This window comes from Hippoglossus stenolepis, chromosome 6 (genome assembly GCF_022539355.2).
Source record: "Hippoglossus stenolepis isolate QCI-W04-F060 chromosome 6, HSTE1.2, whole genome shotgun sequence".
Taxonomy (NCBI): domain Eukaryota; kingdom Metazoa; phylum Chordata; class Actinopteri; order Pleuronectiformes; family Pleuronectidae; genus Hippoglossus; species Hippoglossus stenolepis.
In genome coordinates this window covers 11580749-11606914 of record NC_061488.1, presented here as the reverse complement: position 1 = coordinate 11606914, position 26166 = coordinate 11580749, and the positions used below count along the sequence as shown (strand labels likewise).

At 42.2% G+C, this 26166-nt stretch overlaps 1 protein-coding gene across 2 annotated transcripts; it reads left to right on the top strand.

Annotated features, from left to right (window-relative positions):
• The first annotated feature begins 1316 nt into the window (after positions 1–1316).
• ngfa (nerve growth factor a (beta polypeptide)) lies at positions 1317–22036 on the top strand. Of its 2 annotated transcripts, none has more exons than XM_035158135.1 (3): positions 1317–1605; positions 19508–19615; positions 20740–22036. In XM_035158135.1, exon 3 carries the CDS (start codon positions 20751–20753, stop codon positions 21630–21632), a length of 882 nt encoding a protein of 293 aa, XP_035014026.1. In that variant the 5' UTR covers positions 1317–1605; positions 19508–19615; positions 20740–20750; the 3' UTR covers positions 21633–22036. The 2 variants fall into 2 exon arrangements, with proteins under 2 accessions (XP_035014026.1, XP_035014025.1); XM_035158134.1 differs by having other exon boundaries at positions 1319–1527.
• The last annotated feature ends 4130 nt before the right edge of the window (positions 22037–26166 follow it).

Below are 26166 nucleotides of genomic sequence, written 5' to 3'. Positions count from 1 at the left end.
ACCCTTAACCAACCCCGGGGGGTGCAGAGTCAAAGTTCACCGTCTGGGGTTTCCCCTTTCAAACTCCATCTCGATAACAAGGGCCAAGGCAGTTTTGACAGTGACACAAGCGCCACGCCAGCTTTAGGGAAATGCCCACTTGGGTTTGAACCCGTAAGTTGGGGTCAAAATTCTTGAGACGAGAGAGACCCCTCTCAAATTTTCACCTGTGTTATTCCTTCCATGCCCCATTTGCACCCAATAAAGTTTTTCTCATTAACATCCAAACAGCATTATGCGCTTCAGCTAAAAGTGAAGGAATTCCATTTCCCCGAGAGGAGGAGAAGAGGATGACAGTGACACACAATCCTCCCTTTTCTCTCATTTTTCTCTGCTCTTTTTTCTCTTTCCTCTCTCTGTCTGTCGGAGCAGAGGCGTGGGGTGTCTGTCCCGCTCAGCGCCAGGGGCACTGACAACGATACGGCTCAGGTCAAGGAGAAGCCGTGAAAGGGAGAAACGAAGAGAAGCCAAGAGAGGATGAGAAGGCAAGACGGAGAGATGGGAAAGTGAAGATGCATAAACAAGAGAGGGAGAGAAATGTCAGAAAGGGACTGTTGTGACACTGTAGCCCGGGGGCCCTGAAAGCAGGGTGTGGCTAATCTCCACCGGGGTGAGGGGATATCAGAGCTGCATGGTTTGACTCTTTGTGTTGTTCCATTTCCCATTTTCTTAACTCCATTTATCCTTGACGAATCATGGATTCCTGGTTGCAACAGACCATCAAACTATTATCATCTTTAAATCCATGAATCTTGCTGGGGTGTCATCATTCTCTCTATGTTTGAACTGCAAACGCATGTGCATATTCACAATATCATCTCATTGGAAACGGCACTGCACTCCTGGCACAGAAAATGAGTCGTTTAACCAAGCTAGGGCCCCCCCACAACCGTTCTGTACATCAAGGACCACACGCGTGACTGAGACACGTTGCACCACTGCGTCCACATCCAAGGGGTATCTCCGCCAACCTAGCAGTGACTCAGGAGTGGAACAACCCTGACAAGTCTCAGGAAGCTTTCACTGCACTTACGGAATCATCTCGGTGTGATTCATCTTCTTTCTTTTCCACTGGTTTGCGCAGAGAGGACGACCATGAATGAAACGGTGAATGGAAGGAGAGAATGAATAACAGCAGCTTGGTGTAACTTATCAGCAGCTGTGCTTCTTTTCTTTTTTTTTGTAAATGGGAGCACGTGGAAGGGGTCGGCACTAGGACCTGACGTGTGCCATATATAGGAGGGAGGGAGCGAGCAGCTTTGGAACTCCTCTCACTAAAGTTTTGGAACAATCCATTTCCCAAAGAGTGTGTGAGGGAGACTGACAGAGGTGGATGGCCCGAGACCTGGAGTCACAGCTTTAAAAGCGAGAGCGGGATTTGGAGTTTGGGATAAGTCTGCGAGACCTGGCTGAGGTGGAATATAGCTGAGTGTGTCTGGAAGTTTTCACTCACTGTAGGGAAGGGAGAGAAGGAGTTTTAATAGGCTGGTGAGTCTAACAAAAAACCCTCTTAATTAGAAAATGATATCAATGTGTGGAGTGCCTGTGGTTAAGGGAAGAGAGAAGGTGAGTTCATTTCAAGGAAATTGAAAGGTTTCTTCATACCTGTCATTGAGTGAAAGTGGAGCCTCTGAATTTCAGCCCGGTTTAAGTCCTCTGTTGGGGGGAGAAAACTCCAGCTGACCACAACTCACAGGAGGTTACCACGAAAAGGTTTTGTTGAGGGGGTGAATGTGGAGTTTGTGTTACTCTGTCCTGTCAACGTCTTCAGTCCCACGCAGCAGGTTTTTTTCAGGTACATGCAGATGGAGAGAGGGAATGGAAGAGGACAGGGTGTAGAGAGCAGGAGAGAATAGAGGTGAGGATCAGAAAGAAAAAATAGCGGGGGTTCTCCAAACTTCAATGGGAACTAGTTCAGTGTTCAGAAAGCTCCTGGGTCATCAGGTTACCTTCTTTCACTCTCTCTCCCCCCTTTTTTCTATCCCTCTCTCTCTCTCCCTCTTTTTCTATCTGTCTTTCTCTCCGATCATGTTACACAACCCTCAAAGGACTTGTAGATTCTGATGAGCTCCAATGTCCAACATGAGGTATGTTGCTGAGGTTATCCTGATGTCTGGGTGGGGCCTGGTGCTTGTACGGCTTGTTGTTTTATATATTCAAAATGTTATAGTTGTCTGTAATTGTATGTGTGTGTGTGAGTTTATGTGTATACGAGCGTGTGTGCTAAACACAGACCTCATGCCTGCCACTCCTACCAGGGAATTCCTTTCGGGCTTTGACAGGGGAGGAATGTCACCATGGACGAACATTTACGCTTACAGACAAACATCACACACTGACGGCTTCAACAGTGTCCTGTGCGTGCACTTATTTCATTAGACCGGTCGTAGCTGTGGTCTCATCTAAATCTGCAGCAGATGTATAAAAGAAAAGAAAGGTCGGCATTGTTGAGCTCGGGGTTTATAAAGTTTCTTATCTGTGCATCATCAGCTTCTACAACTTCCTTTGCTGCTTGCGTGCACATCTGTGTTGAATAAGAAAACTTATCTGAACTCTGAGCGGAGGCCAGCTGAGCAAAGCTCTCTCCAGAGATAGGTGTGCTCCGGCCTGTGCAAAAATAATTTTTTGAGAATTGTTTACGAGCCTCAATTTTGTTGCCAGTGTGTGCCGGAGGGGAGCTGACTGCGTTTTCATCACCTCCCTGTTGGTCCACAGAGGAAGTAAACACATAGAGCTGCAGCAGTCTTATACTGTATATGCTTAATGTGACATTTCAACAGGTATTGTTGAGCAGAATCGAATTAAACTGACATTATTTTGTTGCGTTGTGTATATATCAGCTGCATTTGATGGCAGGTGTCCTATTAAGTGGGAAAATCCTAACATAAAAAGGGAGACTCTTCTGTCTCTTGGTTTCAGTTAAATCACTGTAGTATATCCAGATATAGCTGATCAGCTACATTTCTTGTCTAACACTTGCTGGGAAACTGTGAGACAAATAGTCAGCTTTAAAAAATAGGTTATTTTGCAGTATGCTTCGTTTTAAGCCACCACCACTGCTAAATGTCAGCTGCTGCCCCTTGGCTAGAAATCTACATTTGAATCTGTCTGTTTAAAAAGCCACTGTGGACCCACTTCATGAATGTTCCAGAAACTTCCAGACTAAAAGGGTTAATTTTGTTCAATTTCAATATAATCAATTCATTTTTACATGTTTTTTTTCAACTGAGGAAATGAGTGATATTTAGTTTTTGTTTGGGGTTTAAAGTTGAAATGGTCACACTAGCCTGTGCAGTGGCGTTGCTAAAAACAGCCTAAGCCATATGAACTACAGTGTGTATGTGTGTAGAGGGCAGATGGACAGTGCTGTTTTCCCTTGCAGACAAAGATGTCTGTGATTATTCATGACCCTCTCAGGTTTCCCTTTGAAGCTGAATTACAGCTTTCCCTATGTTAGCACCAGTGTATTTGTGTGTGCATGTGTGTGTGTGTGAGAGAGAGATATGGAAAGAAAGGGATAGGAGCTATAACATTTTACAATAAAGTACAGAAATCTATTGTAACTACAATGTAACAAACATTATAATAATTGAATGTCAGATAAAGAAAACATCAGTGTTAAGGTTAGCGTCATGTCCTCTTTGCCCTTGGTTTTGACCGTCTCTGCTGTAACTTCCAGGTCAAACAACGTGTGACAAAGTAAAAAACACAGTGCTAGTCATTCTTTATAAAGCCAGAGAGCATATCTTTAAAAATAATCATAGGTTTTATCAATATAATATCATTATTATCTCGAACGACCTGGCTAGATGCTTGTTAGTTAGTTAACTAGATGGTAGTTGATAGATTTTTCCCTACCTTGATCTTTGGTATCTTAGTATTTTTACATAGGTGTATAGGTGCATTTATTCATGGATAACTATAATCCTACCAATGCGTTGTAAATTGTCTTTGCCATATAGTTGCACACATGTAATAAACAGAAGTTGTGCTTGTTCAAAAGCAGATTATTAATCAACGCATTAGACCCATATGTCAGATTTAAGATATTTTTTGGACTCGACCGCTGTTTTGTTCGCTGCGCCCCCGTGTGAGGACTCGACATAATGCCGCCATCTCAATAGGCGTGCATATTTGTGAAAATGTACACATTCAGATTATGACAGGAAGAAGTTCCACCCCTTAAAAACATAAAGGATGGAATGACATGAGCTGTCTAGACTGCAGAGTGTTGTATAGGACACCTGGGCAGGGACAGGCCGCGACAGCACACCTGGACTGTCAATTTGACTTTGGCTCTTTAACCCGAGGGCCTAATACCAACTGCACGAACCTGCAAAGCACAAAGCAACCCTCTCTCCTATGTCCACATTCGACTAAACAGCTTTCCCAAATATCTTGTGGTAACAGTTTAATCCTTCGCTGGATCATGTTCAGAGGCAACAGTTTTCTTTTTATGTCATTAATGAATAATGAAGCGCTACTTTTATTTGATATGACAGCTGAATCACCAACATTGGATATTACCACCGTCACGCCCCCCCAAAAAAGCATAGAATTTACTTTAAAATGTATTTGTTGTTAAGTCATTCCTAGGAGACAGGGGTGCTTATAGTTCTACTAGGATTGAAACATAAAATGTAGGTTATGATATAATACAATAAAAAACGTTTTACAAAAATAATGGTTCTAACCTATCACCTAACAGTGTTGTCTTATGTTATGTTATGATATGTCATCATATAATAAATCTTGTTTATACCAGGTTTGCTATTGGGAATGCACTGTTTGCGATTTTCTATCTATTAGAGTGCAGATCAGGTCACAACCCAACCGAGGCCGAAAGAAACTAGTTATTGTGTAAACATTAAAGCACTGGTCCTCTCTTTGCCACCTAATATAGGCCGAGCATCATTTTGGAATGACAACAAGGGTTTCCTCATGCAGAAGGATGTTGCCTGATCTGTCCACGATAAAAGATTTCTAATCAAACCACAAAAGCCTGAGGCCAACCAATGAACTGTCTCAATCTGCCAGCATAGTGATTACTGCTCCATTAGTGAAGGATATACTCTTTATGCCAAAATACCTGTTACTTCCTCTAAACTGCTTTTCTAGATTTTTCCTTTGACAATGAGCTGAGTGATTCCTCTTTGCCTCGTCTCTTCTCGACGTCCTGACATTAGCAACAGTAGCGACACTGTTATGTCGACAGTAGATACCAAAACAATATCTCATTTGTTTTTAATCCATGGTCCAAGAAAAATTACTTGCTGATGAGAACATACTTGGCTTGTAAAACCAGTCCAGCGAAAGGTTATTTGTATATTGTGTCGTTTGTATCTTTCTCCCTTAAGAATTTAAAATACATTGTAAAAAGCGGCGTGGAAAATAGCATGTTTAACAAGAAGAACAAACTTGAAAGCCAATCTTTATTTTTTGTTACCTTCTCTTTCACTGCATGTGTTTCTGAAACCTAGATTCCATAAAATTTAACATGAAAGACATATGATGATTGACATCTGATAAAGCAAGAATAAAAACAGTAGATACAGTTTGAACATCTGGAACAAAGTTTCTGTCTTCGGCTAGAGATGTGTGGCTTCCCCTCGTATCTTGCATTCTTTTGGAGTGAATGGTTTTGTTGCATTTGTCGTGCATGTTGTCAGAAATAAACACTGTGTCCGCAAGATGCAATACTTACACGATCAGTAGGGGCAGTCCAAGGGCAATATGAGGATATGAGTAAGTAGGCGACAACAGCAGCGGCAACAATGACGCAAAGTTTTGGCGAAGAGTTAATAAACCAAGAGAGAAACATACATTTCTCGAGGTATCCTCCACATCCTGGAGTGCAAGTATGTGAACAATTACGTTTATGGTGCAGTCGCTTGTCAGCAAGTTTATCTCCAGTCCCGGGGATAATTTAGGATATAATAATTCATGGGCCAAAATGTAAACGCAGACCCTGCTTTGGTTATATTCTGGGTTGCTGGAGCTGCAGTCTGGCACAGGTCAGAGCACAGAATGGGGTAAGAACATCTGGCGTAAAGTGAACCAGATTAAATGTTCCGTCTGGACTCAGTGGGAGAGGTAAAAGGTCAGAGTTTGTGTTGGGGGTTACGTCTGTGTTTGAGAAGTAAAACCCTGGTCCGGGGGTCATTCCTGTTGACGTTTCCTTTACAAACAGCTTCTCACAATGTTTGGGAGAGAATTTATCCTGCAGGAATCACAGCTAACATTGTTTGACATTTGTGACTTGCTGGATTTGAACGGAATATTTGTCAGATGTGAACAGGATTCTTTTGTCCCCGCCCGCACCTTCCTCCCATATGGACCTGTTTTTCACCTCCTATATATGCTGTGCAACATCAAGAATTATGCACTCCTGTGTTTGGACTTTTCCACACGCTGAAAACCGAATCCATGGCTGTTAATGCAAGTCCGTCTTTGTGTGTTTGACAGTTGCAGATCTGATTTTGACAGGTGTTCCATCTCGGGGTTGTGTTTGCCTGTGTCTGCGTGTCTTTCTGTTACTGTGTCTGCACACATGCGAGTGTGCGCTACATAGCGCTTCAAAAAATGACAACTAAATGTGCAGACATGTCCGCTCATTCTACATTAGATGCCTCTATGACTTTCAGCTATTGCTGGCTTTCCTCTCATGCATGTGCACACAGACCAAACACACAGTAGCTGATAAATCACCGAATTACCAGGGCTGCTAGAACAACACAGTTGTGGTCTTAATCTGTTGACTTAGTGCACGTCTGGTGTTTTACAATTGTTTCACCGCAACCCAACCTCTTTTCATTCCCTTTTCATTTGTGTGTGTGTGTGTACATTTTGACTGTGTGATGACACTCTCTCACTCTCACTCTCCTTCCCCTTTATCCCGATTAGGTTGCCTACAGTGTAGCTTGCCCGGACATGAAACTCTCACTTGTTGCCAACAACAGAAGAAGATTATCAGATCTATTCAAATATCGAAATTCAAGCTAATACCTTAAAAAGAAAAAAAAATTTGCCTTCCCTGTAAAACACTTTAATAATCCACTCATTTTGAGGAATCACATTCCCTCAAACATAGAAAATAGACAGAATAAATAGAAACATAAACCACTCCAGCACTGGAGGAATTTGAGCGAGTGTGAATAAGCAACATGCATGTGTGTACTTGTGGATACACATGTGTGTTTGTGTTGGATACGCATCTAACCCAGACACACACGCCTTAGCCCCAAGGATAGTGAAACCACTTATTATGCACTTATTTGGATTATACTGATTTGGAAATACACTGTATTTAGGAGGATGACCCACTGGCTGGTCTTAGCAGACTGCTCTCCAACACAATGAGCAGAAATTCCTTCAACAAATTTTTTGTTATGTTTGTAAACAGCGATTATGGCTTTTGTGAGCGGAGTTAAACTGGTACCAGAAAGTGACAGTTATAGGTGTCGATGGATCATTTGAACACCATTATTTGAATGGTTTGCCATTATGAGAGGTTAAATATGTTATTAATGAGGGAAAAACTGGGTTTTCGGGATCCAAGCAAATGTCACATCACATATGTAAGATTACTGTATGTCCCATTCATTCATTAAATGCTTGCATAAATGCTGAATGATGTTATAGCTAAACTGCCTATCGCAATTTGGTTTTCATGCTGCTTCCGCTTCTGCTACTGTTACTATCTTTATCTCTTTTTCCCTTGCCTATTCCGACATTCCAACAACATGATAAAACATTTTACTTTCTTATTTTGGGGATCTTGCCCATTTCACTCCACTTGCTTCCGTTCTCCCACAGGAATTGCAGTGACGCAACATCCACTGAAGTGGTTCATAAGGCATCATTTTTTCTTCCAGTTGTTTTAGTCAGACAAGACCAGTTTTTTCAAACCTAAGAGTTAATCTCGTGTCAAGAGGAGTTTTGGGGAGGAACTCGTCTGAAGTAATTTTTCTCTGCTGATATCTCTGTTAAAGGGGACATAGCATGCAAATTCCACTTTGTTAGTGCTTCTACAGGTTAATGTGGGTATCTGGCATGTCTACCAACCCAAAAACTCTGGGGGAAAAACATTCGCGCGTTTTGTTATAGTTCCTCTAAGTCAGAAACGTCATGCTTGAGCGACTCGATTGCGCTTCCTGGGTTTTGTGTCGTAACAAGGTACTGGAAGTCTCCCTACATGGTCTTGGCCCACCCCCCACCTCAACCTGGATCGTTGGGACTGGGAGGCTGCAGCAGCTGCTCGGGAGCGACCGCTCGCTCTCCCATGCGTGAGCTGGAATTTGTGTCAGCGCCACACAGCCAGCAGTGTGAAGACTCGTGTTCTGCGATGCCGGACCACTAGCTGTGTGGAAGACTTCCGCAGTGTTCAGCGCTACTGTAACACCGGCACAAAGACACCGAGCCCCACTACTGATACGCGGGTTTACCCGGTATATATAAGGTCAGCCCGCGATTCTGCTTTCTCCGCTTGTTGTTGTACCCGTTGAATGTCGGGGTTCGGGGGTAAATGATGGTCTTCATAGCCCCCTCTCTTTCTCTCTCTGTCTGTCTGCTTGTGTGCTTGTAGTGGATGGGCAGAGGGGGCATTTAATTATGTGATTGGGAAAATTAAAACTCCAGGACAACAGAAGGGAATACAAAGTATGGGATGCATATTTGATAATTTATATCATATAAAATATGTAATTTATATCGTTTAAAATCATGGGGAGGGGAGGGGGAGCTGGCTCATTAGCATTTAAAGGAACAGGCACTCAAAACAGGTCACTCTGTGGAGGGCTGTTTTATACAGGGTAAAAAGGGTGCTGTTTTAAATGATCCTTGTGGTATTTTGACCAAAGTATGTTACAGACATTTCATTAAGACCCCAAGGAACCATATCAACTTGTGGTAAAATGGGCATGCTATGTCCCCTTTAAGTCCATGCATCAAGAGCCACAGTAAATACAAATGTATCTAAACACTCGCTGCAGGTCACATACACACATGAACGCACATGACGGCCGTCTGGAAAGCAGTCACTTTATCTCTTTCACCACGCACTGGACATGGCATGCTGCTAACAGACAGAGGATGGGCCTGGGAGGTCCCACGCAGACAGGTGGTTGACATCAGCTCCAGGGAGAGAGGGAGGGGCCGGAGGGAGATAGGGAGACAGAAGCAGAGAGAGAGAGAGAGAGAGGGGGAGATGACAGAACGATGTGTAGACCACACAGAACAGAAAATGGCCGGGTCAAGTCTTTAGTGAGAAGGGTGAGACGGTAATCAAACAAAGGCTGGAAGTGACGACAGCATGAACATTTTTTTACGCTCTCTGAGGATTCGGTGCAGTCCTGGCAATGCCGTCTGTAACAGTAACAGTAAAAGCTTGATTTGTATGAGAACAAAAAGTAATCCTCAAAGCACGATTGTTAGGTTCATTGATCAAGTTTTGATTAAAGATATATGGAACAATTAAAATGTCTAAAAACAGCTAGACCTATGCTAGATATTTTGTTGGTTTGTGTTCTTACATTATCCTGAATGTTTCCAACAATGTTCAAACCCAGAGAAATACCCAATTTTATTCGAGGTAACAGGACGCTTCATTTTGGCAGCCTTTTAATTGTGTCATATCCACCTTTCCCACGTCTTTTTGCTTTCTTTGTTTCTTTGTAGCCCGGTATAATATCCATAACCATCATGACATTTTAGTGCTAATTAGAAAATGTATATAGTATGCTAATGTATTCCATTGACTATGCAAAATGCAGGTGAAAATTAAATGAAAATTCTGGGGATCAGTAATTAGTAATTAGGATTCCTCCTCTGGGAAACATGACCGTACAAAGTTAGGTCCCGAATCAAGTGATGGGTTCCCATTAATACTGGCATATTGTATATTTTGTATATATTGTGTGAAGAAGGGCCTTTGACCAAAAACGTTACCTGGTAGGTAAATAAAAATCATCCCGGCGCATCAACTGGTGTGCGGACAATTCTTGTCTTTTGGCTTTTGTTGCTTCTGTCCAGCACTTATTGCTTTTCCATACTTTCTGAATCTTGGTAGGATTCATCCCCTGGGAACCATGAATGTCTGCACAAAATTTAATGGCCATTCACCGAATACTGAGATTGTTCCGTCAGGATCTACTTACCATCCATGCTGCTAAATTATAGGATTCAAGGTTACGGTGAAGAATCTGTCAGTTTGACATGATGGCTCTTTAAGGCCACATGGCAGCGGGACCTCATCTTTCCAGTCCTGATATGTTTTCCCTCAGCATCCTGGAGCGAGATATTTAATACCTTCATGCTTCAATGGCACGGCGCTAGAGTTGGTTGACCCTTCGCCCCCAAACCATGGGTCCTGAAGAAAATTAAATTACGTTCATCAAATCCAGGTTATGCCCGTTGAAAGTGGAAGCGCGACCTTGCAATTATGAGCACTTTCTCTGTACTCTATCAACCTAATACTGTAATGAGCTGATACCCGTTACATGCCTTAAGAATGGAATATTTTTATGTTTAGTGTCTCATGCACTTAATTACAGAGTCCAAGTTGGAGCACTGGCAGTATACAATAGCCCAACTGCCTAAATGCCTGATGGAACATATACCCAGTTTACGTGTATGGGCCCACACCCATCCTCATGGCGTGAGACGGAAAGGGCAGCACAAGTAGGACGTAATGGAAAATTTGATTGACTGAGTGAGTGCATTTGTCTGTTTACGCCTCTGAATGCAGAGTTCCTCCTGTGACATGTAAACCTATATGCTCAATTTGGCAAAGGGCACAAGCTGCAAGAGACGCATTCAAAGCACAGAGATAACAGATTGACGAGCCGTATGACTCACACTCATATTAGTTCTGATCTTTATCAAAAAGATATCGTAATACCTGTCACATACAATACATGCTGATACACAGTACCTGTACGCCGCACATGGGATTTTATGAGCATGAGTATTTATGAGTATTAAGCAACATGAGCTGCAACATTCCTTAGACAAGTAAATTTTCTGTCTACTTGAGCAAACATCAATGAATATTATTTTCTGGGAGGGAAAAACTCCTTCTGTCCCTCACTCATCACAAATCCCTTCATTCCTCCCTCCTTCAATATCCTTTTTTTCTTTCTCTACATTTCTGACCCCCTGTGACCTTGCCCTTCCTCGCTCTGCTTCTTCCCATCGCACGCTCCCTTATTTATCAAATTCCCAAGACTTCTCATTGCCCATCTCTTCCCCACCCTCCATTGCTTGTTGCCTCTCCCCATCCCTTGACATCACTGATTATCTTCCTCTCCATTCCCCTGTCTCCATCTCTCTCTCTCTCTCTCTCTCTCTCTGTGTCCATTCAGGCATTCTTGCCTCTGGTCCTCCTCCGCTCACTGTTCCACTGGGTGATCTTAAGTTCTCACCAGGAAGGGGGGAGTTTTTGACCACAGCCATGCCAAAAGATTAACCACTTGTCATGAGAAGATTGTTGAATGTCAAGGTCATAAAATACCAGGGTCTGGAAAAAATGTAACTCATTGTGTTCATCCTGCCTTCATGGCCTGGATGACTGGCCTCCCACATCTGCTGGTCCAGTGCAGGGAGAGGGTGGGTTGACTGGGGATGGGCCCGGTTAGGAAGGGAGACAGAGGGGAGAGGGTCTTTCACTACTGCGGTTTTACTTCAGTACCAAGGGAACATGATGCCTAGCTGGGGTTTTAATGACTCAAAGTCAGAGTGTGTGAGGGTCATTTAATGCAGTGAAAGTAGAACTGAAGCTTGAAAGTAACTGCGGTAGAAATGAATCGGTTGAACTGTTGAATCAAGCTTTGGACACGGGCATTTGCAGTTTACCTCAAGATAGACAAAACACTCCTTTCAAAGTTGTCAGATCGTTGTCAGATCATACGACACTACACAATCTTTCACCAGGAGAAACCCTGACTACGTTTAATCACGAAAACACGCGAGAAGAGACGCAGTGAGTCTGATTGATGCTCCTGCTCTTTTGTGTCAACCTGCCCACTGAAGGACACGTTAACCTGGAGGAGGTGAAACGCTTCGTCACAGTTGTTTAGAAATGGCAAATCTTTAAAAATGTTCTCCACTTTGCCATCAACAAAGTAATCCTGCCTACTATTCATTTCTATAGCACTTTGCATAAAAGCAATATTCCAAAGTCAGGGGGCACCTCACTACCACATATACCTTCACCACCTTCACTTAGTCCTGCACTCTGATTGGTTGTAGTTGTGGGCTAGAAATCTATTGCGAGATGAAGCTCCTTAAAATTGCATTTTTTCGAAGAGGTTACGCATAATGATTGCCGAATGCTTAGACTTCTAAAACTCGTCAGCGACTGGAAATCAGGCTAAAAGTCATGTAAAGGGAACTAGGGTTTTTGTTTCATTCATGCACAGTAGTTCTCAGTTTGTGGTGTAACCCAAATTACTTAAAGCTAATTTCATTTCTAATGTTACAGGAAAGTAAATTATTGTGTGTTTATAAAGGCAAGTATGATATACAGTATAACCCAGCTGTCAAAGAACAAGCCCAGAAACTCTATTACGTAAAAATCAGGTTGTTAATTTTATTCTGGGAAAGAGCTAAAAAACACATAATTAAGACAAAGAGAGAAAGAAGATTTTCCTTGGTTTACAATGAGCTGCATTGTTCCACTTGCCGGATTCTACTTGATTCTCATCCCTTTCATCCAAATGCTGAACTGAACGTCAACTAAAGTGTTGTTTGTGTTGGATTCGTTTCACACCGACCACAAGGACTCAGACTTTCTATTGTGAATCATTGTTCGACTTACTGTAAGACAGTAGAGAGCGGGGTGAGGTTACACTGTAGCCATGTCTCTGCTTCTTCTCAGGGTTGCCCTGACAAATAGAAAACGACCCTGGGACAAATATTGTGCCAAGAAGATATATATAAGTTTAACCACATGTAGCACAGAGACGTGTGAAATCTCAGCTGAAAAGCAGACTTAAAAATTCCCCTCAGACTGGAGAGAGACAGTGTATTCTCAACTGAAGGCCTGTTGTTCCTGGAACTGTGTTTTGGTGTCTTGGACGGGAATAGGAGCCATATCAGTGTCAACGTGCCTTTGAGATTTGCTACATCAACGAGAGCGGAAAGCATTGATACTTTATGGAGACAGAAAATTCACATACTGTATGATTGTCGTTGCAATGGTCTGATGCGTAGATGGGATACTGAATCAGTAGGTAGATTCAAGATTCAAGATTCAAGATTCAAGATTCAAGATTCACTTTACTTTACTTTCAGTCCAATTGCATTGGCACACGTTTCTCCTCTTGACGCAATTCTTTGACATCTACTTTTCTTGGAAAGTTTGCTTTGGTGGAGTCGGTAAAGTGGAGCCAAGAGCAACTGTTTTAATTATCAATAGTTCCAAGACAAATTGTTTCCAAGGGGATGCTAATTGAAATCGTACTTCCTGTGTGTTGGTGTCTTTAGACTAGAGGATTCAATTTTCAGCATCTGAAGCAGTAGCCAATTATTTGTAGCCCGCGGCACAAAACAGTACGTGCGCGCAGTCTCGCTTTGATACAGCCAATTTGGAAAAGAGATCAGATGTTGGCCTGGGGATCTGATCAATGGATTGTTGTGTAGTTTCCCCCCAAACACAAGTAAATCCAACACAAGCAGCAGTGCTCTGCATGTGCGTGCACATGTGTTGAAGTCTGTTATCGCTGTTAGACACCGCCGCATATCCAGGAAGTTACCTCTGGATTTTGACCTTGAGATATAAAAAAAGAGCCGAGCTTTAAGTCAGATTCCAGGAGCAGAAATGGAGAGAACCTGGATAGATGAGAGACAGACAGAGAAACATAGACAGAGGCAGAGAAAGACACAAAACAGCTGGATGAAGACACTGGCTCAAAGCCAATATCCCTTCCTCTTCGTTTCCACACCTTGCCTCCCTGCTTCCCTGATATTCTCAAGATACCTCGTACTAGATAAACACGCTTTTCTTTTACCACTGCTGATGAATAGAAACACCTGTTTAAAACGATGATATAAATATATATAACTATACATATAATACACACTTTGCTAATCAAAACAAGAAATGGCCTACAAATGGCTTCCCTGCTCACTGCATGGTACCGTTTTCTTTTAAAGTTTTATAAGAGGTAAATTGGATTGAAACAGTTGCTCATAAAACTTCAGACTGATAGATTTCAGAGACGCTGGCAGCACGTCTACTTCATATGAAGTGCATGCATGTACATGGCTGCCAGAATTAGAAAGCTGAGTTGAATAAAAGGCCAGCCACTTCTTTTAAAATAAATTAGAATCATTTGAAAAAGCGTATATCTTTGTTGTACTCGCCAAGCATATTTTATTGCGCTTCAAACTGATGTCAAGAACGGCGCATGTGTTCTTTCCTCCATATTGTAGCAGTTTGTGAGCACATAATACAACAATTTGTCCTGTAAACGTTCTCTTGTTGTGCATACCTTGTGTAATTTGTCGTCGCACTGAGGAGTCAAGTGCTTTAACAGGTTGTGTGCGCCTGTCAGTTTGACGCTGCCCCTCTCTCTCTCTCTCTCTCTCTCTCTCTCTCCCTGTGTCCCGAGGCCTGAGCAACAATTGAGTTTCACTATTTGAAGTATCCCTGATGTGTGACAGGTGCTTCGGTTCTCACAGGAAATGTCTTTTTTTTAAGAGGAAGACAAGAGGTAAAAGACGGCGCAGCAGATGATCCTTCATCTCTGCTAGTCACATTACAACTGTCGACTGTGTAAAGTCTGACGGCGTTCAGGTTTTCTGGAATTATAACTATGGCAGGTTGAGAAACACAGGTCCCACAAATTGGCTCTTGGTTTCTACAGACTGTTTTTCAAATGCAATCATGCTGAGTTGTATTGAAATGTTTATTGAGCACAGAATGATGAATCATGTGTTTCCGTAAATCTAAATCTGGTGTACAGAATAAACAAATAATTTTGTTTAAATTAAATCCTTTACTTTAATAATGGACAAGAAATATCTGTGTTAACTGATTGTGGATCTGTGTAACACCAACTTAAGCTCAATTATAAAGATTGCGACATTTAAAAGGTTTATTTTTTTAAACAAAATTTCCGGCTTTTGAAAAACACACATTAACCACCTCTACTTTAACAGTGTTTCCGACTCTCTGACCTGTGCGCTGTATCACATATACAAGACTTTTAAAGCTTTTCCAAGAATAGCCATCTCACTGACAGCCTCCCGAGCGAGCGTAACTTAATTGTGCTTTTAACATGACATCACTTTGCGTGACAGGAACCTCGATTCTTGGCAGTGTTTTGGACGTTGTATCAGTTTCACATGGAAGCCGAGCTAAACTGAGCATATTGTTTGCAACAACTGAAACAGTGACAAAAAGTGGGAAGGAGGAAACGACATCTGATGACCATGTGAGTGAGTGTTATTTAAAAAAAAGACTTACATGGTCCACGTAGTCCAATCTTTGCATGTCCTTGCATTTTTCAAACGTTGATGAATGACCATGAGATAGTGTTTCTTCAGAGAAAACATATCTCCAAACATTTGGATGTGAGTAAAAGTGAAACGGAGCGAGGTGACCTGGCCGTCATCCCTCCTGATAATTATTTCCAGCGGATGACAGCAGGAGGAACTGCACTACACTGGGCTGATGAGAGACACGGAAAAAGCTGTTTACCTTTCTCTGCTTTTTCTCCTCATCACCCTCGCTCCGTCTCTTTTCTCTCTTCCTCTGGAGCTGTCAGTCTCGCGTTCACACCCGCTCATAATCTGATGGTGTTGTCATCGCTCTGAGAGAGAGGTGTGTGTTTGTTTGAGAGAGCCGCTGACACATCACTCCCGCACATCTTTTAACGAGGACTTGTAGCTGATGACTAACACATCACACAGATAGGAAGAACCCCTGGCTCGCTGTGAACTAACCTTGGATCAATGACCGCTCTCTGTATCTGCTCGTGATTCGGCACAGCTGCTTTGTTGTTACAGTCAACACGCGGCACTTTACAGTTGCCACATGTGCGTAGGAGCCACTTTGTCTGACCTATGGTGCATCTCCTCACTGGTTGACCAAATGAAAATGTGTTAACTTGACATAGCCAGCACCAGTAACAGTGTGGCTGGGCTCCAGAGCCTTGGGCTAAGCAATTACTCTCTGTCTGAAGTGTTTTCCTCTCACGCAGACTAATGATTAGTTTTCCAGGTCGCAATCTAGCAGCTGTGTAACGTATGTCTTCCCTCCACACACTTTCATCAACTTTGGCAATCTCGTTCAACCTGGTAGTGCCGTGTGGTGCCTTGAACGCCCGTGCCATCGTAGCGTTCGAAAGTGATGGATGCCTCAGAAGTAACGGTCTCTAACTGGGCCGAGCGTTTGGCGAAACTAGGGAGTCATCGGCCTATTGTGAGAAAGGGAACCTCCTGAAGCCCATAAACAACCTCAGTGGTGCCTGGATTTTAAGAAAAGCTATGAAGCAAACCTCTTTGTTCCTGCTAGTGTGTATTTCTACATGCTGAGTGTTTCGAAATGTGAACCATATAGTGTCTGTCGTTTTTGTGGTATTTGCCAAAATGGATTTGGAACCCCTTTGTCATTGTTTGGCAGCCACATGTGAGCAGCACCGTCTCTTTCTCGCTCTCTTATTCTCCAGGGCAAGTCACCATGTGTTGCTCGTGCGCTCTGATGTTTCTGCCTAAGCAGCTCGCTGTCTTGTGCACGTCAAAGTGCGGGGAGACTTCCTGTTTTGTCAGTACCATATGGATCGCCTTTCCCCCACAGTTTGATATAGGAGGTATGTTAGTATGTAAAATCCATAGGAGCATCTCAGCTATAGCATTTTATTCCGGGCGCTGTCAACACCCGGCAAGCGTGGCTGAGATATCTTGACTTTCCAGTCCTGCTCGTGCACAGTTTCTGCAGTAACAGTGTGGTTTTGCGTCCAAAAAACCATAAAGCCAACAAACAGCTTCGGGAGCTCATCCAAACCCCATTAAATCTTACGAGCTTGTGTATGTATGGAGGTGCATGTGAGGCAGTATCTGTGTGGTGGGGGGGTGGGGGGGTGGGGGGGTAATCCTATAAGTCAGAGGTGCTCTCTAAACCGCCCTGACCCCTGTGCTCCTGCGCTGCAGTGTTTACGCTGGCTCCGCTGGCATTAAACACAAGGCACATATTTTTAACATTAGGATCCTCCCGGCTCACCCTGGGCCGTGTAAATAGTGAGCTGCCCTTCAGCTTGGATCAATCAGCTCACTGTCTGTTTGGACCAGCTCCATATGTGTGTGAGTGTGTGTGTGTGATGGTGTTTATTGAAGCCGAAAGATATCGCTGGCAGGTCAGTTTCTAAAAAACAAAAGTGTCACAAATAACGCTCTCAATCACCTGAGGTTACGAGACTGTTATATGCAAGCTGACCCTGTGGCAGTGACTTAAGAAATGTTCAGTTCTTTTATCTAAGTAAACATAAACATAAACAAACAATACAAATATACTGCAGTGTAAAAGTATTTCATTGCATGATTAATTCCTACATTTTAGAATTAAGTAAAACTGCATAAAATGTATCTGCAAAATGTAAAAATAGTCATTATGTAGACTACAACACTCTTTAAGAAAAGAAGAAGAAGACTATTATATTATTATGTTATTATTATCATTAATGATAATTTAAAATATAACATGTACTATTGTGGCTGTTTTAGGTAACTACTTCATAGGGTCATTTAATGTAGAGTTATTAATCATACTTAAAAGTTTGCTATATGATTTATACACATTTACATCTCATGCCTTGTACAGTATGTGTTTGTAAATTAAAGGCGTTTTATAAACCAGAGCAGGGAGAGGCCAAATGCACTGGCATGCACAGAAATAAAAAGTTAACTAGTGACTACAGTTGTCATATAAATGTGGAGGAGTGGAAAATAAATGTCTCCATCTGAAATGTGTTTTTTTTAAAGAGACGTATAAAGTAGCTTTACATACTCAAGAGTCTCTCAATAATATTCTCAACAAATAAACTAAATAAAGTATGACAGTGCATTTCTATTCTTACTTTCAACTACTGTCTGTGAAACAACCATGTAAAGTTAAAAGAACAACATCTCAAGGACTTAAAAAGTCTTATCTTGTGGGAAAATAACTGAAAAATGATTTAAGATGCCAAACTTCTCTCATGCAGGGATCAGAGCCAATGATGCTTTGATGCGTCTCAGCTGTCGGCCTTGAATCGAGGTCTGAGCAGGCAACGCTGACCTCTTCAGGTTATTATGTGCAACACAGGCAGGATTTCAAAGCAAACTAATATCTGGGCAACCGCGGTGCCAACAAAAAGAAATGCAAATAATATTTTTAAATGTTTTAAAGATAACCATGAATCACTATCTGAACTATTTTATACCCAGCTTCGAAGGTTGCCCCTGAAGTAAACATGTGGAGGCAAATATTTACAACAAAACTTTGCGGTATTCCAACACCGTACCAGTGAAGTGGATTTTACAGAACGCTGCAGATATGTCAAAAAATACTGACACTCCAGTTTCAACTCACCCTGTGACCTGCGTAGTGTTTGTGTTGGAGGGGGTGTGTGTATTCATACACATCATGGCATCCAAGCATGCAAACTATTAAAGGTTAAAAACAACCTCACATGCTTTCCTTCACGCACATGTACAGCATGTGTGGAAAGATGCTGTTTGCATGTGTGGCACATATGTGCAAGTGTTCACATCCCCTACATTTATAACGCATGATGTGAACGCATGTCGGGGGTGCTTCACGTCGGGCATATACACGTAACATCTAATGAGGTGTGAAATGCCACGCGTTCCAGTGTGTGCCAGCCTTAGCTCTTAAGAGTTGAGCATGTGTGTGTCTGTGTGTGTGTGTCTGTGTGTGTTTACTTAAGGTGGGATCATGATGAATTGTGTATGCTTGTTAGAGCAGTGGTGATCTGGAGAACAGAGATGAGGGCACTGCGATGTGGAAATAATTGCATCTACACTGATAAATATGATAACCTTCCTTCTTGTTCTTCTTTTTAACATGAAGTTGACTTTTCACAAACTAAATATTTTATATCATGAGATGTGTAATCATAAAAATGTAGCCATCTCTAATCATTAGGATAAATGACACTATCAGGACAAAATAAATGACCTGACATTATAGATTTATATTCTTTCCTCTTTTGTTTGCTTTTTTTGTTTGTATATTTTCATTGAAATGTGTCTTGTTGAGTTCTCCATGTTTGATACAAAGCACTGTCTTGTGTAATCCATCTTACGTACATTAGAAATGAAGATTTTAAAATACTTTCAAATATTTATATCAATGTGTCCTGTGTGTAAAGTTTAGTCATAATGATATATGCATATATGCACGTGAGTTATTTGAATCAGAAAATGGTTTCAATAAAATATATAAAATGTGTGTGTGTGTGTGTCACAGAGCTGTGGTTCAGGGGGTCCAGATGGCAGGCACGAGGGGCCCGGCCTGCACTGGAGTCTGGCTCTAGAGTCCACAGGGGCTCCCACTTCAACTGGACACATTCCACAGGTAGACATCAAACACTTCACCACAGCAACGCACAACGCAACACACAAAATGAGATAAATAAATCATCTTGGACCAAAGATGCTCCTGTGATGAAGAAAATGGCCAAAACTAATTATGCTTTAACTACCACTTACTCCTTTGTGTCTGTGCTGTTTGAGGGACTTCTAGATAAATCCAAGCCGTGACACGGATTCTGCTGGGAGAGATAATCACCTCTTAATGATCTCATGCATTAATGTGAATCATAGTCATATCAATAATACAAAACATCACACTGGAGGAGGTTGGGTTGAGGGAGCTGTAAATCAACATCAGCACATTCGACACAGTAACAGTGTCAGGTTCGAATTTCCACACTTCACACCTGCATGATTGGGATTTGACACAGCAGTGAACGAGCCAATCACAGTGAAGCATTTAGCGAGGAGCTGATGCTTATGAACATCAGTGATCTGCCTGAGTCAACATTCGGAGTTACACATTGCTCATTTTGTGTTTCACACTTGAGTATCTGGATAGTGCATCTACAAAAACGTTGGTATTTCTACTTGATAAGTAAAGTCACTTTCAACAATATGACTGAGTATTAGGGCCATATTGAAGGAAAAGAAATTGGGGATTTTGAGAATAAAGACAATTTAATGACAAAAAAAGTCATAATATATCAAGAATAAGACATAATAAAAAAGGTATCATGAAATTATCATGAGAATAAAGTTGGACTTTAATTTCGAGAAAATATGAAAACAAAATTTGTTAGGGAACTTACCAGCAAACAACAAAATGGGCAAGAGGCCCTGTTCTTTCTTCGGAATAGACACAGCACAATCTTTTGAAACACCTAATACTTATAATAATGTGTTGCAGATGACCCAAAACATTAAGTATTTAATTAATTGTTAAACCTATAATAAGATGCTGCACATTTCTCAATTTTAATGCAGGCGATTGCTGATCTTCTGATACTCTCCCTCTAAAATGACCCATTGCCAAATTATCTTCTAATATTATGACCTTATTCTCAAAATCTCAGATATTTCTTTACGTTTAGTGGCGATGTAAGCTTCAAAAATGAATTTAGAAACCAGCATGACATATCTGACCCTTTCCTGTATTCGCCTCAGGACGTGTGCCCATGAGGTCGTCACCACTGGTCCTGCTCCTCCTGATCGGCGTCCAGGCTGTACTGAACATGGGAGGTGGATTGGCCCGGAGTGCCGGGCCTGCCAACCACAAAGCAGGACAGCAGACGGCAGCCAATCAAAGAGCAGGACAGCAGCAGAGAGCAGCGGGGGACCACCTTTCTGAACACCACTCTTCACAGGAGCATCATAGGACCAGCCACCACAGGACCAAGAGGCACCATCGGGCAGCTTCTCGCACCCAGGACAGGAGCCCTGTCGTCACGCACTCTACGTCAAATTCCCCTCCTGACCCCTCCATCCCAGTAGTGGACCCCAAGCTCTTCTCCAAGAGACGCTACCGCTCCTCGCCCCGCGTGGTCTTCAGCGAGGTGCTGCCATCACACGACGCCCTGGAGGGTGAGGGCTATGACATTGAAGGGGTGCGGGGGATGAGGGTGAGGCGCAGAGCAGGGTCGCACACCATGCACCGAGGGGAGTACTCAGTATGTGACAGCATAAACACCTGGGTGGGCAACCTGACACAAGCCACAGACATAGCCGGGAACGAGGTCACAGTGCTGCCCAACGTTACAATCAACAACGTGGTGAAGAAACAGTTCTTCTATGAGACCACCTGCCGATACCCCACGCACAGAGGCTCCGGGAATGCAAACGGGGGGAGGACGGGAGGACGGGGCGCCAAGCAGGGCTCCAAATCGGGCTGTCTTGGCATCGACAGTCGCCACTGGAACTCCTACTGCACCAACACACACATATTCGTAAGCGCCCTGTCCGTCTTCAAGGAACGGACAGCCTGGCGTTTCATCCGCATCAACGCCGCGTGTGTCTGTGTTCTCAGTCGGAAGTCCTGGGGGGGACGACTGGGGCACTGACTGGGGAGGGCGACTCCTGACCACTGAACTACGAACCAAGCACACACACTTCTCCCTAACAGCCACTGCAGATTTATTGCCAATACTGTAATCCTCTTCCCCACCTCCAAACACACACACAAACACACCATCACACACTGACCATTGTGTTCAATCCACACACACTTACACACACACACACACACACAAACAGCTTCACCCATCCAATCTCTTGGCCCCTGACCCTACCTCAGTCTGAGAAGTCCTGGTTGTTTTAAGTTATGAGGACTGCATGTCATATTTATGGTTTATACAGTCAAATATGAAAATATATACGGTATGTGTATATATACAAAATGAATTCAAGCTTTTAATGTTGTTGTTATTGTTGTTGTTGTGTTGTTCATGCTGTTATTTATTAAACACCTCAGTACTTGCCTGGTTTGTTGTGTCACTGTTAGAAAGAGTCGATTTTCACAGTTTGGCTTTGAAAACTGCTTGAATCTCTATTGTTTATTTGAACGAATGCAATGAAACGTGAAATATAAAATCAGTTAAGACATAGTAGATGAACCTGGAGAGAATTATCATCAAATTGTGTGGTTCCCCTCAACTCTAGCTCACTTTTAAGCATCTTTCAGTTATTATTGTCTTAATGACCTGCAGCTTTACTGTTGTGGTTCGGTAGCACTGCTTTCATAAGAAAAGGGGGGTATTGATATGTTTAGTTGGACATGAACTAAATTCTACTACAGTTTTTTTAAGCTGTTGTGTAATATTTTATTTTCTTTGGGAAAAGTATGTGTTATTAGAAGTACAAACATTCTTCAGTGACTGCTCAATACTACATGTTGGAAGGGACTGCAGTTTAAAGTCAACACAGTTAATCCCAGTCACCTTAAAAACCTAAAACTAAACAATGTCAACCGCACTATTTCCTTTAAAAATTCAGCCAAGTCATGTCTCAGCTGGCACCGGAGCATTATTACCTCCATCATGTCTGTCGATAGGTTTGTTTGTTGGTTTGTTTATTAGTTTTTTTGTGATTAAGATAAAATAAGATAATCTTTTATTAGTCCCAAAATGGGGAAATTATTTTAATATATATTATATATAATATATACTAATATTACAGCAGCAAGAGTCAAAATAGGCATCAGTTAGTAATAATAAGTAACATGCAATATCTTAGTGTAAGGACGATTATAATTAAGTCTAAGGAAATGTGAAAAATATAGAAAAATGTGAATAAACACTAGTATATGCAGTGTAAAAACAAGAAAAAATATGTGCAGTGTGAGAATATGTACAGTGAATGGATTGCACATAGTCTTACTGCTGCAGGAAGGAACAACCTGCGATACTTCTCCTTCAGACACTTAGCGTGAATCAGTCTCTCTGTTTATTGTTTACGGGGAAAAAACTACTGAATGGATTTCTATGAAACTTGATTTCTAAGAAAGACCCCATTTTGGGTGGATCCTCTTAAAGGGATGGTTCCAGGAATCTTTCTTCAGCATTGCTAGATATGGGTGATTTCTGTCCTTTTCACCAAATTCCCAGGGAATAATGCATTGATATTGATGAGAAAATTAACAGGTTTTAATGTGCTTTCCTAACGAGACTGTTGGGCCTTAACAGAGGTTTGCACTCTACTTGGTGACATTCTAGTTCCAGTACGGGACAACAGCCAATGGCCGAGCAGGGTTGACTTCAGAGGAACGCAGCAGAGACAGACTGAACATCCCTTTCATACTTGTATGTCCACAGTTGGTCGAGGCTCTGAAGGAATGTTGTTCACACTGACTCCAGCTCTGTGTTTTATACACACAGGGGAAGATGGATTGGCTGTGGAGTTAATAACAGTGCAGCAGAATTCCTCACACCTTGGAAAACAGCTGTGTGAACGGCCTGTGAGTCTGTGTGAGGAAATAATGTGCACATGCAGAATGTTAAAAAACATTATCGGTGAGGTGTTGAACCACGACGAGCCACTGGAGCAGCTTCAGTGCTGCTTGCGATAAGTATCTTGAAACTTTCCTGAACACTATTCTTCAAAGTGATATTACTCCCTTATTTAGAGTGGGGTTGCTGGTGGTTGTCAAAGTCTCCCAGTGGTGTTCAGTTGGGCTGAGATGTGGTCACAGTGAAAGCCATAGTGACCTAAGTTTCCCCTGCATGGAAGCAAATGCATTGGTTATGTTTCTCAACTCAGTGATGCTGGTTACTGCTGAAGTAATCAAGCTGAACGGTCAAAGTAAGGGCAGCAAACACTGTGAAGAGGACAGAGAAAATTATTTGTGGCTCTCCCTGATTCCTTTCTGTGATACTTTTGTCAAATACAAAAAAAGAATTTGGGATATGCACCTTAAATAGAATTACTGAATAACACACAGAAGTCCCTTAAATTCAACAAAGCGGCACCAAATCGGACACACTATTAGATATACATTCCCTAAATGTACTTGATTGCTGGGAAATTGATAAACTATTCAAAAACACTCTATCTAAAAATATAGAAAGTGAAAAGAAATACCTGGGTTTGCCTCCCTGATTCGGATCCTGACGGAAATGTAATGGCTTCACCCCTGACCCATACCGAACCCCTCCACCAAGTTTTGTTGTAATCTGTCAGAGTTTTTGGTGTAATGATGCTAACTAACGGATAAACAAACGCAGAAGAAAACCAACATTACAAATATAAAGATAACGATTTTGGTACAGGCCTCTGGATGTCGACCTGTAGGCAGTACAGCACGGCTCCTATTATTTGAGTTGATGAAGTAAATTTGTCATATTTCAGCTTTACCAGTAAGAATCTCTCTTTGTGAGTATATGCTGCCCTCTTGTGGTCATGTAGAAAACTAAGGCCAGTAAAGAGGTATGTGTCAGCACAGACCCCATCCTCCTTTCTCACATCTCTGTCTTCTCACTGAAAGTTGAGTTCTGCACTTTTCCTCACCTTAATGAAGCCGCTGCCTCACAGATGCTTTTTCAGCTCTGGGTCCATGTGTTGCCAGGAAACATGATCACAGCTCGGCTGTCTGATCAAACCCACAGAGGGTGTGATGTGTTAACCATACCCCGTTTTCTCTCCGTTTTGCAGCAGTGGCTGTGAAGATGTACTTGGAGGAAACCTGCACATAGAGAGAGAAAGATGAAGGTGATTTCTGCAAATTCTGAACAGTCTTTTGACAAGAGACAAGGGATGAAATGTGCAAGATTTCCTCTCCTAATTTGTCTCATCACGCACGGTTTTCAGAATGAACTTTCAGATAAAATATAACATATAACAAAGCACTAACTTCTCTGTGGTCGCCCTGCATTTGTACTGTTCACATTCCAGTGCATGAACTATGTGAGAAATGGAAAATAAATGTCCACAAGGGCGATGTTTGCAGCTTGACCAGTAGATGGTGTTCTCCTGCCACAGATAGAAGTCACTGCTAAAGTCAGGCTCAGTTTATTGCTGCAATAATGAGTCAAAATGTTATGATCATATATAACTTAAAACTAAAATAACTTCATAATAATACTAAGTTTCACTTAACTTACTAAATAAGGCTGACCCTCACCGTGAGAAATAACAATTACACTGACTTTAATCAATATTGACCTCAGAGGCTCGAGGGGAAAAGGTCCAGGCACTGACCCAAATAGAAACAGCAGCTATGACTGACCCCACCCATTTAAGAGAGAAAAGGAAAATTCTTAACATCACGGTTGTTAGGTCAGCAATGACTTCGACACACTCTCTTTAAATACGGCTCCCACACACGATTAATGCATCTGTCAAAAAAGAAGAAGAATGGATCCATTAAATATCGTGTTGAGCTGTAAAGTGATGCTGCAACTTGTTGTTATCTATTTTCCTGGAGGTTATGACTGGCACACATTTTTCTTGTTCACATGTTTGGAGCCACATAGCAACTGAGCCAACAACAAGCAGTCAGCAGGGACTTGGCGGCCTCGTCCCAGTCTTATCAGCGTTTCCTCTTTTGGAATCGCTCTGGTTATCATCCAAACACAAACCTTCTCTGTTTTCTCTCCGCGCTCCACATTTCCCCTCTAATGAGTCTCACACAGCATCAACTCTGCTTTTGTTTGGGCTCAAAGAGAGAAAGGTGTGAATGGCTGAAAGCGGCTACATGTTAGTGAATCGAGGTTATTGGTTCAAGGCCCTTCTCTTCATCATTTCATTCCTGTCTGACTTCTCCTCCCTCTGTTGCTCAGCTTGCCAGACCACTCTGTTCCTCTATAAGGACAATTTCTAACCAGGGCTTTTTTTCCCAGTGATAAAATGAACTGCACGTTTGGATGTTCCAGCCGCTCTCCATGGTTGTGGGGGAAATATTTATGTTAAACACGGAGTCACTGCTGAGCGGCGTGCTCCCAGTCGCTGGTGACACTGAGGGAGGGAATCCAGCACAAGGGCTTACTCTTTCCATTTCATTAACAGTAGATTTAGTTTGTATCTGGTTTGAAGTAGCTGGTGCTTCGTTCAGGACTGGATTAAGTAACAAGAAGTCAGTTAATCACTGGGGTTCAAATTGAT